The 14,242-nt window shown below is 40.9% G+C and overlaps 1 protein-coding gene across 12 annotated transcripts in view; it reads right to left on the bottom strand.

Annotated features, from left to right (window-relative positions):
* The window catches only part of LOC117487026 (nesprin-2), an 82,573-nt gene extending 68,737 nt beyond the window's left edge, over nt 1-13,836 (bottom strand). For 10 of the 12 annotated variants that reach the window (XM_034135674.1, XM_034135679.1, XM_034135682.1 and 7 more), the window contains exons 1-24: nt 13,669-13,836; nt 13,268-13,372; nt 10,491-10,552; nt 9,172-9,267; nt 8,987-9,064; nt 8,803-8,895; nt 8,345-8,535; nt 7,573-7,772; nt 7,319-7,419; nt 7,052-7,141; nt 6,727-6,840; nt 6,496-6,633; nt 6,095-6,259; nt 5,835-5,947; nt 4,981-5,149; nt 4,685-4,781; nt 4,376-4,578; nt 4,091-4,243; nt 3,398-3,535; nt 3,168-3,269; nt 2,731-2,898; nt 2,081-2,239; nt 1,341-2,006; nt 247-381 (exon numbers count right to left, since the gene is read on the bottom strand). In XM_034135674.1, the coding sequence (XP_033991565.1) occupies nt 247-381; nt 1,341-2,006; nt 2,081-2,239; nt 2,731-2,898; nt 3,168-3,269; nt 3,398-3,535; nt 4,091-4,243; nt 4,376-4,578; nt 4,685-4,781; nt 4,981-5,149; nt 5,835-5,947; nt 6,095-6,259; nt 6,496-6,633; nt 6,727-6,840; nt 7,052-7,141; nt 7,319-7,419; nt 7,573-7,772; nt 8,345-8,535; nt 8,803-8,895; nt 8,987-9,064; nt 9,172-9,267; nt 10,491-10,552; nt 13,268-13,343 (3,507 nt within the window). In that variant the 5' untranslated portion in view covers nt 13,344-13,372; nt 13,669-13,836. The remainder of the gene's footprint in view (nt 1-246; nt 382-1,340; nt 2,007-2,080; nt 2,240-2,730; nt 2,899-3,167; nt 3,270-3,397; nt 3,536-4,090; nt 4,244-4,375; nt 4,579-4,684; nt 4,782-4,980; nt 5,150-5,834; nt 5,948-6,094; nt 6,260-6,495; nt 6,634-6,726; nt 6,841-7,051; nt 7,142-7,318; nt 7,420-7,572; nt 7,773-8,344; nt 8,536-8,802; nt 8,896-8,986; nt 9,065-9,171; nt 9,268-10,490; nt 10,553-13,267; nt 13,373-13,668) is intronic. The other 2 variants (XM_034135681.1, XM_034135685.1) reach the window with 1 other exon arrangement.
* Between the last annotated feature and the right edge of the window lie 406 nt (nt 13,837-14,242).

Raw genomic sequence — 14,242 nt, 5'->3', positions numbered from 1 at the left:
TAACATGGTTAGTTTACTAGGCTTTTTAGTTATTGATTGTATTGAATTGTTACAGGGTAACCCCGAAAATGAGGTATTGTGAGTAAAACAGTTACATGAAACTGGATTTATTATTTCATTATTTTTCAGAAATAGATTTTGTCAAATGACACATATTGGCTATCTTGCAGAGAGTTACATGAGAGGATCAATAACATCTCATTTAGCAGGTGAAACAGTTTTTTTAATGTATAGTCCCTGTCATACCTCCCACTGCTTTCTGACTGAGTCTGAGAGGAGCATCAGGTCCTGGAGTTGGGGCCCCGTGCAAAAGGCCCCCAAACACTCCACAGCACTGAGGAACTCGTCGAGGATGGAAGGCTGCAGAATCTTTAAAGCTTTCTGCACACAAAGACATCAAGCTGGACAAACATGCAAACAATGGCAGCTATGCAAAGCAGAACACAGAGCTCTAAAGATATGTGCAATCATTCAGAGTTTCATTTTGAGATTCCAAGGTCTGGATGATGTAGCACAAAACGCATTTGCTCTGTTGTAAGGATTTGATAAGGAACACTTTGGTGGAAAGCTGATTTTACATTCACTAAAAGACAGAAATAGAAATGTCTCACACTCATTAGCAGGGGCAAAACAAAAACAAAGCTGAAGGTCAAAACTCTTAAAGGGGACCTATCATGCAAAATGCACTTTGGTACGTCTTTTATACATGAATATAATTAATAATTCCTTATATTTATTATTATAGCGCTTTATTATTATTATGTGTCCCCGGTGTTCCAGGGAACTCACCAAGTGTCAGAAAACACAACCCTCTCTATTTTCCTCCATACCCAAATCTCTAAAAAAGGGGCTGCAACGGATCTGATAAAAACTGATCCAGATTTGAACACTGTCCTGACGTCAGGACGGTGGCGCTACGGCTATTGGGCCAACTCCACCAATCAGGAGGAGACAGCCACGGCCATTGCCGTTCGAAAGCGCTGGAGACGCTGTAGTACATATGCCAGGCCTGTAGGTGGTGCTGTTCTCACTGAATCTGCCCTTGCAAATCCAGAGCTAAAAAATGTCAAATTGAGCAAAATGATGCATGGCTAAAATGCATGATCTGGTTGGTATTTTGAAATAGTATAAATATGCCTTATATAGGTATGGTCCTACACTATATTATTCAAATATAGCATGATAGGTCCACTTTAAATAAAAATGTACTTTTATTCATTAAAAATCATCAAAATTATTTTGTTGATGTTACTATATAATGCTATATAATATACTTATTATTAGATGGTTAAAAAAATCTATTAGGGTTAGTGATGTGTTTCTGTTTCTTAAAATTGTACCTGTTTCTTCTTGGCTTGGGACACGGACACCTCTCTGCCACCAAACAACCTGATGGCTTGCTGGATGCGTCCCTGCAGGTGAGACCGGGCTTTCTCCAGCCGGCTCCTCGCCATCGACTGCGCTTTGGAGTGAACTTCACTGCGGACCATCACCAGAGGCTTTGGAGAGGTTGTATCACTCTGTACAGTGTTGGGTTGCCCTCTTATTCTGGTTGTAGACGTTTGACTTTTTGGGTCTGGACTCGTCACATGTTTAGACAGAACTGGACTTTTTGCACACTTTGGTCCGACAGGAGTTTGGATCCTAGCAGGTAGAGGTCGATCCTTTTGACTTGGACATGAAACTCGAGTGTTGGATTTAGAAAATAACTGGATTACAGGTTCAGGTTCAGCTTGAGTTATAACAATGGTTGGTTTATCATTTGTATTCACAGGCTGATTCTTGGTCCAACCTCGAAGACCTGTCATCCTTGGTTGAGGCGTAAAAGATGGAGTCTCAGGTGAAGCCAGACATGGGTCCTGGTTTTGCAGCATCACATTCCCAATCTGGTGTACATGTTTGGTTCTGGCCACAACAAATAACCCTGCCTCTGGCTCTCCTGGAGTCTTACGGGATGTTTCAACATGTTGCAGAAACCCAAGAGAACAGAACATTCCAAAAATCTCCTAAAAAAGAAAAAGAAAATAAGCCCAAGCAACTATTGAACAACTGAAGGTTACCAGACATTCATTGAACTGACCTGGCAGTGTGAGACTGCCTCTGAGATCCTGTCCTGCAGGTCAGAGGTGCTGAGGTTCTGTAGAGGAGAGGTTTTCTGAACTCGTGCCACAAGATTCAGTAGATCCTGTCCCTCAGATACAACCTGGTTCTCAAGCTGCGGCCCTCGAGAAATCAGCACCTAAAGAGGATTATACCCAGTTTTATCATTTCAGTGGGCACACATATCACACGCCACTGGAAGAGATGCCTCACTGTGGTATTTCCCTTTCAGTAGAGAGTCTGTGCAGATCACAAAATGTCATATCTGGCAACATAGTCAACTAAGGAATAATAGAAAAACATGCCAAACTGCTATAATACCCTAACAATGTACAAGTAATAACTAGTAAATAACTAGTAAAATGACATCAGAAATGTATTACAAATCTGGCAAGCTGCAATTTGCAACATGCCAGTATTTGCTATTGCTAATTCCACTGTTCCTATAATAAAAACGCAATACCTGTAGGAGTGAGCATCTATAATTTGTGTATTATGATACTGCCATCATTTGTAGGTGTTAACAAATATATTTTGTGAAAAGGACTCATGGATAATTTATGATGACTTTTACCTAAAAACAACCAAACAAACACAACAAACTAATGCCTTATTAGAAGTTTTGCTGACTTTGGCTGCAGGTTCCAATGCAGAGCGCCCTCTGTGCTTTCTGTCCTCCCTGTGCTGGTGCCAGTCCAGAGCCTCGGAGCTCCAGCGGTCCAGCTCAGCCAGACGGCCCTCCAGCCCCGACGCAGCCCGCTGCAGCTCTGCACAGTTCGTCTCTGCTGCAGCGAGCACCTGTCAGACACACACAGAGAATCAGGACTGAACCCTTTGTCTAAGTTGATCATACTAAACTACAGGACAGCTACACTACTGTATGTACACAGGATGAGAGATCAATACAAACTCTGTGGAAACTGTAACAATGTCTACAACCACAGTGTTTCTCTCTTTTTCTAATTGACTCTTTGAATCGCACACATAATAAATCATCAGTATGACAAGAAGAAGAAGCTCTATTGAAATGCATCACAGTTGGTCAGAGAATGTTTGCAGCAGACTACCTGTGGGAGAGTTTTTTGGAGGTTCACTGTGTTGCTCGTTTGCAACTCTGTGGATGGACTGAGACATGAAAGGTCCACCTCGGCCATCTTCTTACTCAGTCCCTAAAAAGTAAAAAGAACAAGAAGCAAAAAAGATAAACCGGTTAAGGAAACAGAATGATTTAAAAAGATTGTCTACTGCTGCTGATTTGTATTTAGTCATCCATTAGTGAATATGTAACTTTAACAACCTGTAGCTTCTGCCTGGTGGCCTTCAGTGGGACAGAGGCCACCTCCAGCGGCTGCCTCAGTAGCCAGCTGGCCTCCTGGGTCAGTGAATGCATCGTTTGAAGAGAAGGTGGACCAACACTGGGCTCCGATGATACTTCCTACGGAAAACAAGCTTTATGAAACCTTTATTGATGTCTGTTTGCCTCTTATGTCAACAACAGACATTCTGTTAATAATGAACATTTGAAATCCTTTGTATTCATTTCATTAAAAGGTAGGGTAGGTAAGAATGGAGAAACCAGCTCGAGTAAACTAGAATTTGAAAGAACACAACCGGAAAAAATCTGCCCCTTCCTTCAGACTTCCTTACAGAGCCCCTCCTCCAACACACAGGAACGCACACATGACCAATGAGGGCACGAGATAAGTTTGTGCACAGATGGAAGGCTGACAGGCAGGTAGGCCATCCAGTTATTTTAGCCGGGGCAGCTCAGATTATTGGTCGTGCTTTTTACAGCGCCACGGCTTCCACAGATGACATTTTTTTTATGTATTTATTGTCAAAGCATTTAATATATTGATTGCTATCGGGATGTTAAGAGCATTCCATGGAATATAACAAAAAGTGTTTCTGAAGTGAATTACCTACCCCACCTTTAACTGTGTCTTCATGTATAGTCTGGGTCCATGTGGAAAGAAGAGTGCGTACTTACAAACATGGTCCTCTTCATGCATTCAGCCCACTGCATGTTAACTTTGCTGAGTTGCTCTGCCATTGTGCGGCTGGTTGTAGATTCTGTCACTTCGATGAGGAAGTTCCCCGCTTCGTTTAACTTAGCTTGACATGCCGTCCACTCGCTCATGTCCTACAGTAACCAAACCAACAGGTCAAAACAAAAAAGAAAATGGTTTCAATTTCAAACATTGGACTTTATAGTGAGAGTCATAAAGGATTATTTTTGAGTTATTCATTGACAGAATTCCAGACAAGAGGTTACCTTCGTCCTCGCTGCAGGAGACTGGGCAGGTGAGTGTTTCTGTGCCAGCCACGTCTGTAGAGAACAGAGGCACTTGTTGTAAATCTCCCACGCTGACACCACTCTCTCCATCGTCCATCTGACAGCCGTCACAGGCTGTGTGATCTGTTCCACTTCATTTTCTGCTTCCTTCACCTGACGAGCAACAAGCTGGGAGTCCTCACCTGGGGAGAAACAGAAACAAATCTATCATGTCAGTTAAACACAGAGAAAATTAAGCTAGGATTTGTGCTATATACCTCATGTCAAAGAAACACATTCAGCTCATACCTAGCGCTGCCTTGCTGGTGTAATTGTTCGCCTTCTCCTTCAGTGTTTGGAGAGAGTCCATCAGAATCAAAAGCAGGCATTGGCGCTCAACAGTTTCCTAAACAAACCAACAAAGTGATTGTGTTGAGCAGTAGTAATTATGCCATTTCCTTTTATATTCAAACATTCAAAGGTTTTATTGTCATATGCACACAGCTACAGTGTAGAAATGGCAATGAAATATGCTAATATTGTGGCTCACATTAGTATGTTCCTGGAACCAGTATAAGAATGTTTTGTCATGCTGAGATACTTACATGCCAGTCCTGCAGAAGCTGAAGAACTGCCTCCTGGGAACTGTAGGCAGCTTTCCAGATCTGAACCTTAGCACTGATGCGGCTCAGGACATCCAGAACAGTGTGACGGGATTCCTGGTATTCCAGTTTGATCCCTTGATATTTAGCTGTGACTCGGATATTGGTTAATCTGTTAGATAGAAGATGTTGATGCATAATTGTTTTTTTTGGAACCAAACAGTGAATCATTTAATACAGGGGTGTCAAACTCAAATACACAGTGGGCCAAAATAAAAAAATGGGTACTAGTCGAGGGCCGGACTGGTTCAATGTTTATTGCAGAACTTATTGAAATTAACTTATTGCACATATTAAACCTGGAAATAAGAAAGCTTAAATGATTGCCTATAAAAACAACATTAAACATTAAATAATCCGTTGCATTCATTTCTTATGGCTGCAGCTTTTCCAGAGTCATTTCTTATGATTACATTTTCCCACAGGCCAACAACAGCTTCAAAAAAACTATTTCCCTCAAAGAAAAAACTAAACATGCCCTGTTGTCTCAAGAGAAAAAGTGCAGAAGGAAACATCCATGTAAACTCTTGGGTGCAAGTTCATCAATGTTTGGGGTCAGGCTCTGAGCGGAGGAGACCCTCAGGATTGAGTGATGGTGTGCGTGCAATATACCGGTGGGCCAGATCTAATAGTAATTAAAAATTATCCTGCGGGCCGAAATTAAATCCACCATGGGCCTGATTTGGCCCCCGGGCCTTGAGTTTGACACATGTGATTTAAAAGTAGAATTTTTTACAAACATGCTGGTATGGTATACATTTCATTGATGAAAGAAGTTAAATAACTTTGTCACATACCGTCTTTTTATCTCATCAAAATTCTCAAGGGGCACAACTATGTTCCCTGAGTCGTCCATGTTGCGGTAGGTATCCATAATATTGACGTAGTAGCTCATCTCTTTGATTAAAGTCTAAAAGAAAAACAGCAACCAACATTTATTTTATTTTCATGTCATGAGTCTCAAAATATTGTTCTGCTTTTCTTCATATGTTTTCTTGCCCATAAGATGTTTTAAAACACAACAACATGGAACAGGAAGCAATTCAATAAAAAGAACCTTTTGCGTGTCTTGTTGAGCTCTTGCTTCTTTAGCAGCGCCTGCATGATCTTTCACGCCTCCTCCCTCTTCTGTTAGCGCTTCCTCTGCACGCTGCAGCCACACCACAACCGAGTCCAGAGGAGGAGGAAGGCTGGAGTCCAGGTCTGCTTTACATATCTGCAGCTGGAGAACAAAACAAATACAAAAATAGCTATAAGCACAAAACCCAGTCATTGTTGTGTAGTCTAATGAATGCTCGACAAGCATATTGTATTTATCTGGAGAGGGATAAAGAAGTGAAACAGTAGGAGACACCTTCCAGATCCAAACAAACCTCTAATACCCTGCCAAAGTCACAAGAACCAAAACATGTAAGACAAACAGCGCAGGAAGCAATAAGGGGGCTGGGATTTCCTCACCTCTGCTTCCAGACGATCCCACGCTGTCCTGAGAGCACACTGCTCTTGGCTGAGCTCAGGGCGGCGTCTAACGGCAGCGAGGAGGGTCATGACTGGTCTCCTTTGCTCAGTGAAGGAGCCAAACAGGTTCTGAAACACCTGAAGAACCGATCACAGTTATAACTTCTAATCACTGTGCAACAATAATAATACACACAAATGAATTCGTCAACTCTCAAGCTCTGTGCTTACCTGATACTTTTCTGCAAAGCTTGATTTCTCTGTAGCTGTCCGTGCCTCTGACAGTTCATCATAGGTTTGCTGCAGCCAGCAGGTCACCTCCAGCGCTCGCTCACTTGGAGAGACCTATGTTTTCAACATTTAAACTGTCAGTAGATATACTTAAATGTCAACCAAGGTGATATTAACTGGTTAAATGTGTTGCCATCTCATACAGGCCTGAATTAACCTCAACTTTCAATAGCCATGCATCATATAAATACCCAGTAAAATGTACATATTTAAAGCAAATGAGAAATAAAATAGGCACGAACTTATGCGCCTGGTTTATAGCTACCTGGCGTAACGGTGAAACAGCCACTGCTGGAGTGAATTGAGCAGGCAGGTTGACAGGTGAGAGAGAAAAGGGCTGGACCACAGGAAACAGCTACAGCACCGCCACCAGAAGAGAATAAATAGTAACACCACTCAGTGTCATGCAGGAGTTCAGGTTTGAAAGAGGGAAGGGAAACCGTATGAAACCAGAGTACTCCCAAGTAGTTACTTTAGAAGGTGTGGAAGTCAAAGTAACAGTAAGCTTTAAAGAAGTAGTTTGATTAGCTACCTGCAGATGGTCATCCGGAGCCGGCATGTCATTGGAGTACTGCAGAAACTGGGCCACATATGTCATTATGGACTTCTCATCAGGGTCTGGTACATCGACATCTAAAGGTGAAGGTAAATACACTTGTGTTCAGTGTGGCAGAAAAAGAAGCAAAAATAATCTTTCTGATTGGTATAATTTCTTATGCAACATTTCTTCTTCAGATACTATGAAATATTATTGAGAATTGCTCAACAGCACTTAGTAAGCCTCACCCTGGGGGTCCAGCAGGCGGGGGATGTGGAGCTCCCTCTCGGCCAGGTGGAAAGCCTCCTCCAGGTTCTCCTGGTTGCTCCTGGACTGAACCAGAGAGAGGTCAGCCAGCTGCGGTCTGAGAGAGCACAGGATGGCCAGGAAGACCTCTCCACTTCTCCAGCTCGACTTAAAGTTCTTCACACTGACGGAGCAACCGACCCTAGACAGAGAAAAAAGATGGAGAAAGGAAAGAAGAAGGGGAAAAAAAGGAAGATCTGTCAGTCCGTCCTGTAGCAACAGCAACACTTCTGTCATTGCTTTCCGTGGAGCAGTCACACCAACAAGCCTTCAACCTTATCCATCTGTTTTGCATGTCTTTGCATGAGTAGGAGTAGCTGTCATTCCTCCTGTGAGGAGACGCCATGGCTGCTGTAGCTCTTTTAAGGTTGCAAGTTCTTGGCAAAGATTTTTCTTTACTTTCACGAAAAACTGAGTAAGGACTTTTCTTTTTTTTTGTTTCTTTTATAAAAAAAAGGGGGAAATTATTGTAAGACTGTTTCAAGACATATTTTTTGGAGTATGCATCAGAGTTACCTTAAAGCAATATAATACCATATAGGTAAACATATAATGTTATGGTTTAAAAATCAAATACAACACATTACAATATTTCTGGAGTACAATATTAGTTTGTAATAAGTACGTGGGTCTGAATGGTACCCTGAGACAACCAAATTGTCATACCCCTCTATAAAACATCTTAATTGTTTCAGTATTTGGTATATAACTTACTTTTGGCATTGGTCCCTGACCCACATGAGCAGGGCCTTCTTGGCTGATATCCGGAAGCGTTTGTGCAGCGGAGACGTCCGGCCCGCAGGGAGCGGAGTCGCCGGGCTGCTGGACCGCGAGTCCAGACTGCACAGGGAGTCCAGAGAGGAGTGACACGAGCTGTAGGACAGAGTGCTGGCCAACTCTTCAATCTGAAACACAGAAGGTAACACCATTCATTAGCTATCAAATTAACTGTATACATAACATGGTCATTACATTCTTTAAAAAATAAACAATTTATAGTCTAATAATACAGTATTGAAAAGTAACAAATATCTCCATTTTGTCAAGAAAACCCACAAAGCCATCCTGTGTCTTACCAAGTGATAATGATGCATTAGGAGATGCTACTGATTTTATATTTTTATCAACAGCAGGGTAATACCTTTTGGCGTACTGTTACTACCAGTACTCACATGACAGTGGAGGATGATGGTCCATATGAGTCCGAGGATGATGGAGGGCCGTCCATCTATGATATCTGGGATGTTTATGTTCACCATCTTGATCTATACCAACCATACAAGAATAAATATTTAATATAATAAAACAAAAAAACATGGAAAATTCAGATGTCCTGTTTGTTGTGTTGAGACTTACAGATTTCTTCTTTAGAAAGTTCAGTGCGGTATCAATGTTGGCCCTCTGCTGGAAGACCCCACGGCCCCTTTGTCTTTTCTGTGGAGACAGATTAGCTCTACTGTCATTACAGTATTTTTACCTACAGAATACTTTTCTACCGATTCATTCTAGGATACATTTGTAAGCACATTGCAGTAACTCACCATAGGTTGGCCACTCATCACCTCCAACAGGTCAAGCAGCTGGGACCCATCTCTGAGGTCAGAGAAGAGGTCGGACACAAAAGAGGGAGGGCATCTCTGTAACAACACACACAATTACGTTTTAATGTTATTTTGCCAAATTAATGAATGAGTTCAGATTTCTGACCTGTTTATGTTTTTGCAAACCACATAAGAAAATCTAAGGCGCAACAGGAAGCAAAATGATTTATGGGAAATGTGATCTTCCTGGTTGTTTACCATGTTGCTAAAGCGAAAACACTGTCTATCAAGCTGTGTATTTTGCAGTGACGTGATTTTGAAATGCTACATGTAGCTACTTTGTAAATTCAGTTTTGTATCCTAAACGTATAGCAATGACACTGAAGTGTGGGTCACAGCTTTAGGTCAAATCACAACAGAGAAGTGTGTCCTCTAGACATAATGGGACTATTTCCTGTTAGGGGTCGTCATTGCCCCCATATTGGTGTAACAGCTGGTTATGAACCGGTGACTTTATGGACATGAGGTTATGAAGGGGTGCATGGATTCAAATTACGTGCTGTGCTGCCTCACGGAACCACTATTTATACTCCAGCCGGGCGTCACCAGCAGATCAAGGACTCTTTCCAACAGATCCTCTGTAAGCGGCTTCACTGCACCTCACCGTCTGAACCACGAGTCAGCATGTCTGCACGTGCTTCACATCATTTACAGCCCCACCACAGCACGACGTCATCTCAACACTTTAAGTACAGTTCTCAAAAAGATGTGTTCATATGCTAATTAGTGTTTCAATAGCGCATATTTTGGACAAGCATGGCAAACTCTGGGTGTAACATTTCCACACCTGTGATCATACTTTGCTTGTGACGTATCATACATTTAAGGTGCTTTTTGGACATAACACTCAAACTTGAAGTGAACTTAATGGGAGAATGTGGAATCAGGTAGTATTTAAATGTTAAGAAAGTAAAGCCAAGCAATGTGTGCAAACGATAGATTCTGTCTACTGATGCTGCAGACATGTTTAAACTTTTTCTCACAAGTCCCTTTCTGCATCACTCTAGCCTCTAATAAACTCATTTAAATAATCCAACAGCCAAAGATATAACATCCTAAAGATATATCCTATTTTAAGCCCCAGGTCTTTATTTAGTGAACTTAACATCAGCTGTGTGATACTTCCTGCAATAGGAAAACTGCTTAGACACGTATAAAAGAGAGTAACACCATCCTGCTTTTCGACAAATGTAACAAAAGTTCATGTTGATGTATCCCATAAGCATGAAATATGAATATGGTATCTCAAAATACAGTACCTTAGAAAGTTGAGCATTTATCCAGTTGGTGAATGTCCTCTTCTGAATCTGTTCATGCTCCACTGTTGAGGAAACAGACAAACACATTGTAAGAAAATGATGTATTCAAGTGAGTATCTGATCACTGGCTTCATCAATCAGACTGATTTATATAAAACAAGTTGTAGTCATTAAACTTACAAAATGTGCGAAAGCATGTTTTCTAAGACTGTGAACTATTCATCTTTAGCTGAGAAGAGCAACTAATGCAAACAAATGCACAGAAAAATTGTCAAATATATTACAGTATCTTCCTCAAAAGCAACATGACCTTCCCTGACTTTCCCTCTCTGAAATATGCTTCTGTAAAGTCCGTGATAATCCTGATATTTCAAAATACAGTAGCAGTAGGGTCTCTGATCTAAGCAGCCGGAAGGCCATAAGCTACTCACCAACAGCAGAGGAATAAAGGACCTTTCGACCCTCCATGCTTATAACTAATAGTCAATAAATCCATCAATAAGGAGAATAGATTGTACTTTTAACAACATATAACTAACACCACATGAGCCACAGTGGCCGGCTTCCTGTTTGAGCTAAAGTAAGGCTACCGTCTCAGATCTGGCTGCAGGATGGGATTGCTTCCAAGACAGTGACAGACAGACATAGATACTGAGAGACACAGCACATATACACAGAGACACACACACACAGCAGTGATGGACTCTGAAGCAGACATATGCACACACACATTGAGGTGGTTTTGGGCATACATGGTACTGGAGATGTCCCTAAGCTTGTGTTGACAAAACATGAATCTTTAACTCATTATAACGGGTTTTTTCCTACGGTATTATGGAACAGAAACTTAAAGAAAATGCAGGTAGTTTTGGAAATGTATTTTAGTTTGACGGGTATACTGACAAGTAGAGCCATGTGGAAAATGTTGGTTATCTTTTCATCAAATGAAATAATTTGCTTTAATTACAGTTATTCATATAGTATGAATAACTGTATCGAACATAACACAGTGGGTGTGTCTCATAATGATATGCTCTTACTTTTTTAAACCTTTAACAACCATTTATTGTATCTATATGCACAATAATGTTTCTGAAGAGTTTGTAGTGCTTTTTAAACTGCAAAATGACACATCACAGGTTTATTTCATGCAGACCAAACATGGCTATTATTCCAAATAAGTTGTGGAGAATAGTTTGTGATTCAGTCTGAACTGTTTGTTTAGGAGCATGCCAAGGCAGGAAAGTCCTGAGCATTTTAATCACTCCACTCCACCCAGCTCACCTGACGTGCCAGTACAAACAGCAGCAAATAGCTTCACCAAATAATAACACAGTTCTGCTACAGGCCATTGTAAGGCAAATATGTTTATCAGGTAAAGAAAAACAATTATAGATTCTTACATAGACTTCTTACGTTATAGTAAAGGTGCCATGTATATCTCATATTGTTCCCATTTTACCATCTGCAGTGGTTACACTTAATTCAACAGGTAAATGTTGAATAAAAACAAAATTTCCATCATTTTCAAACAGCATAACAACATTGTTAGTACAAGCATGTTTGGTAACTAAATATCTGTCTGATTAATGAACATGGTTAAATTGGTTTATGTTCAAAGAATAAAGCAATCATTACACATTTACTGTGCAGTAGTTCCCCCGCATGAGGTCACAACAAAAAATGAAAGCAACGTGACTAAAGAACAATTTAGACCAGGAAATGAAATGTTCCTTCTAACTAATGATGGAGTCACATGGAGACTTGTTGATGTTAACCAAGTTTTTCCTATTTCCTTATTATAACACAATAGTTTATTGTCCTTTCAAAAATCGTGTATGCTATCACATGGCTAGTAACACAATTAACAATACTGAAACAAATGAAAGGGGAATATTGAAATGGAGCAAAAACAAAGAGATAATATGTAAGCATTTTGTAAAGAGTTCATACCAAACACAAGCCAGGAATCTTCATATATCATTGTCAATAGTAAGAAAAAGGAGCTGAAATCCCTTTTAACAAGTGCCTTCTATTGCATGTGGCTTTTAACAAGCTGCTAACTAGTTCACTTAAATGTCAGAAAAGTTTAAAAAGTGTAATCTCCACACATGTGAAATAGTAAACAGATTATACAAATTGTCAGTGCACAGGGAAACATCTGTATCACCTCCACTCTCAGCAAACAATCAGTTAAGCTGCCTTTAAAAGATATTTATTTACCACTTTCATTTTCACTTTTCAAGCACTTCTTTAGTTAAAGATGGGGTAGGTAATTTTGGAGAAACCAGCTCGAGTGCGCTAGAATTTGAAAATACACAGCCGGAAGAAATCTGCCACTTCCTTACAGAGCCCCTCCTCCAACACACACGAACGCGCACATGACCAATGAGGGCACGAGATAAGTTTGTGCACAGATGGAAGGCTGACAGGCAGGTAGGCCATCCAATCATTTTAGCCGGGCCGGCTCAGATGATTGGTCGTGCTTTATACAGTACTACGGCTTCTACAGATGAAATGTTTTTATGGATTTGTTGTCAAAGCACTTCAGATATTCATTGCTATCGGGATGTTAAGAGCATTCCATGGAATATAACAAAAAGTGTATCTCGAGCCGGTTTCTCAAACTTACCTACCCCACCTTTAATGAACACATAGATATCACATCCTAGTAATGCAAAATGGATTGAAATCTCCTCAACACATTTCAAAGTTTAGCCAGCACGGTTTCTCCGCTGCAGCACATGTCACAACATCATGTACAGGAATAGACTGACCTTGGAGGAGCATGTGCACGTTGTCGATGTCCAATGGAATGCCTCCATCGTCTTCCTCTGCTACACCTGAAGCCATGTAGCCACTGACCACAGCAGGAAATCAACCTCAGTAAAGGTGCACAAGACGTAGATTAGAAAGTGTTCGAGAGAAATCAACAATACCAAGGGTAAATACTGCAGTGTCAAAGTTTCTTCCATAACATTTAAGTTAAGCGCCTCCACTATTTGATTAGTCATGTTATGAACACACCCATCCACACCCATACTTTACCTCAGACAGACACAAGTACACACATGCAAACATTCAACAAAGAGCTCAAATAAATAGCTGTTCTGGTAGCTAGTCCATCTCTACAAACGCACACAGAAATAACAGGCCAGGTCACAAGTCTTCAACATACCTGTAGTAGGACTGTAGTCACGGATCACAGCTGGTACATAATGTCTAACAATGAAGAGCAGTAGGGTGTGTAACATGAACACTAAATATCCTCAGCTGTATCCTTTCAGATTGGCACAACTCTGCGATGAGGTCCCTTCAAATAGGACTTGGCTGTAGGTGCTCATAAATGAAACAAGGTGCCTCTTGCCTTTTTGAGCATGAGGACAAACAAGAGTGGAAAGTCCCGCCCACGCTCACTGCAGGCCCAAATCACTCCTGCCGGCTCTCATTCAAACTTTCTCTTGGCTAAAAAGTAATCACATGCTCACAAATGCCAGAGTCAACTGGTTTGGTTTCAGCTGTGTTTGCAAAAGCAGATCCTTGTTACTGATGTTTCAGGAAACAAAACACAGTCAGTGTCTCTGGAAATGTACTTAATGCATTCATGTGAAACTGTTCCTTTTAGGGGTCATACCAACTTATGACTCGAGATGTTTATTAAAAAAATGAATCTTCCTTTTCTCTCTCATTTGGTTTCATTTTGAGTAAAGTGCTCCTTTAAGGATTTTCCATTCACCTGAAGAGAAACAAGG

The sequence above is a fragment of the Trematomus bernacchii genome, unplaced genomic scaffold (genome assembly GCF_902827165.1).
Source record: "Trematomus bernacchii unplaced genomic scaffold, fTreBer1.1, whole genome shotgun sequence".
Lineage (NCBI taxonomy): Eukaryota > Metazoa > Chordata > Actinopteri > Perciformes > Nototheniidae > Trematomus > Trematomus bernacchii.
The sequence above is the reverse complement of the archived record's forward strand: the minus strand, read 5'-3'. Positions and strand labels throughout refer to the sequence as shown.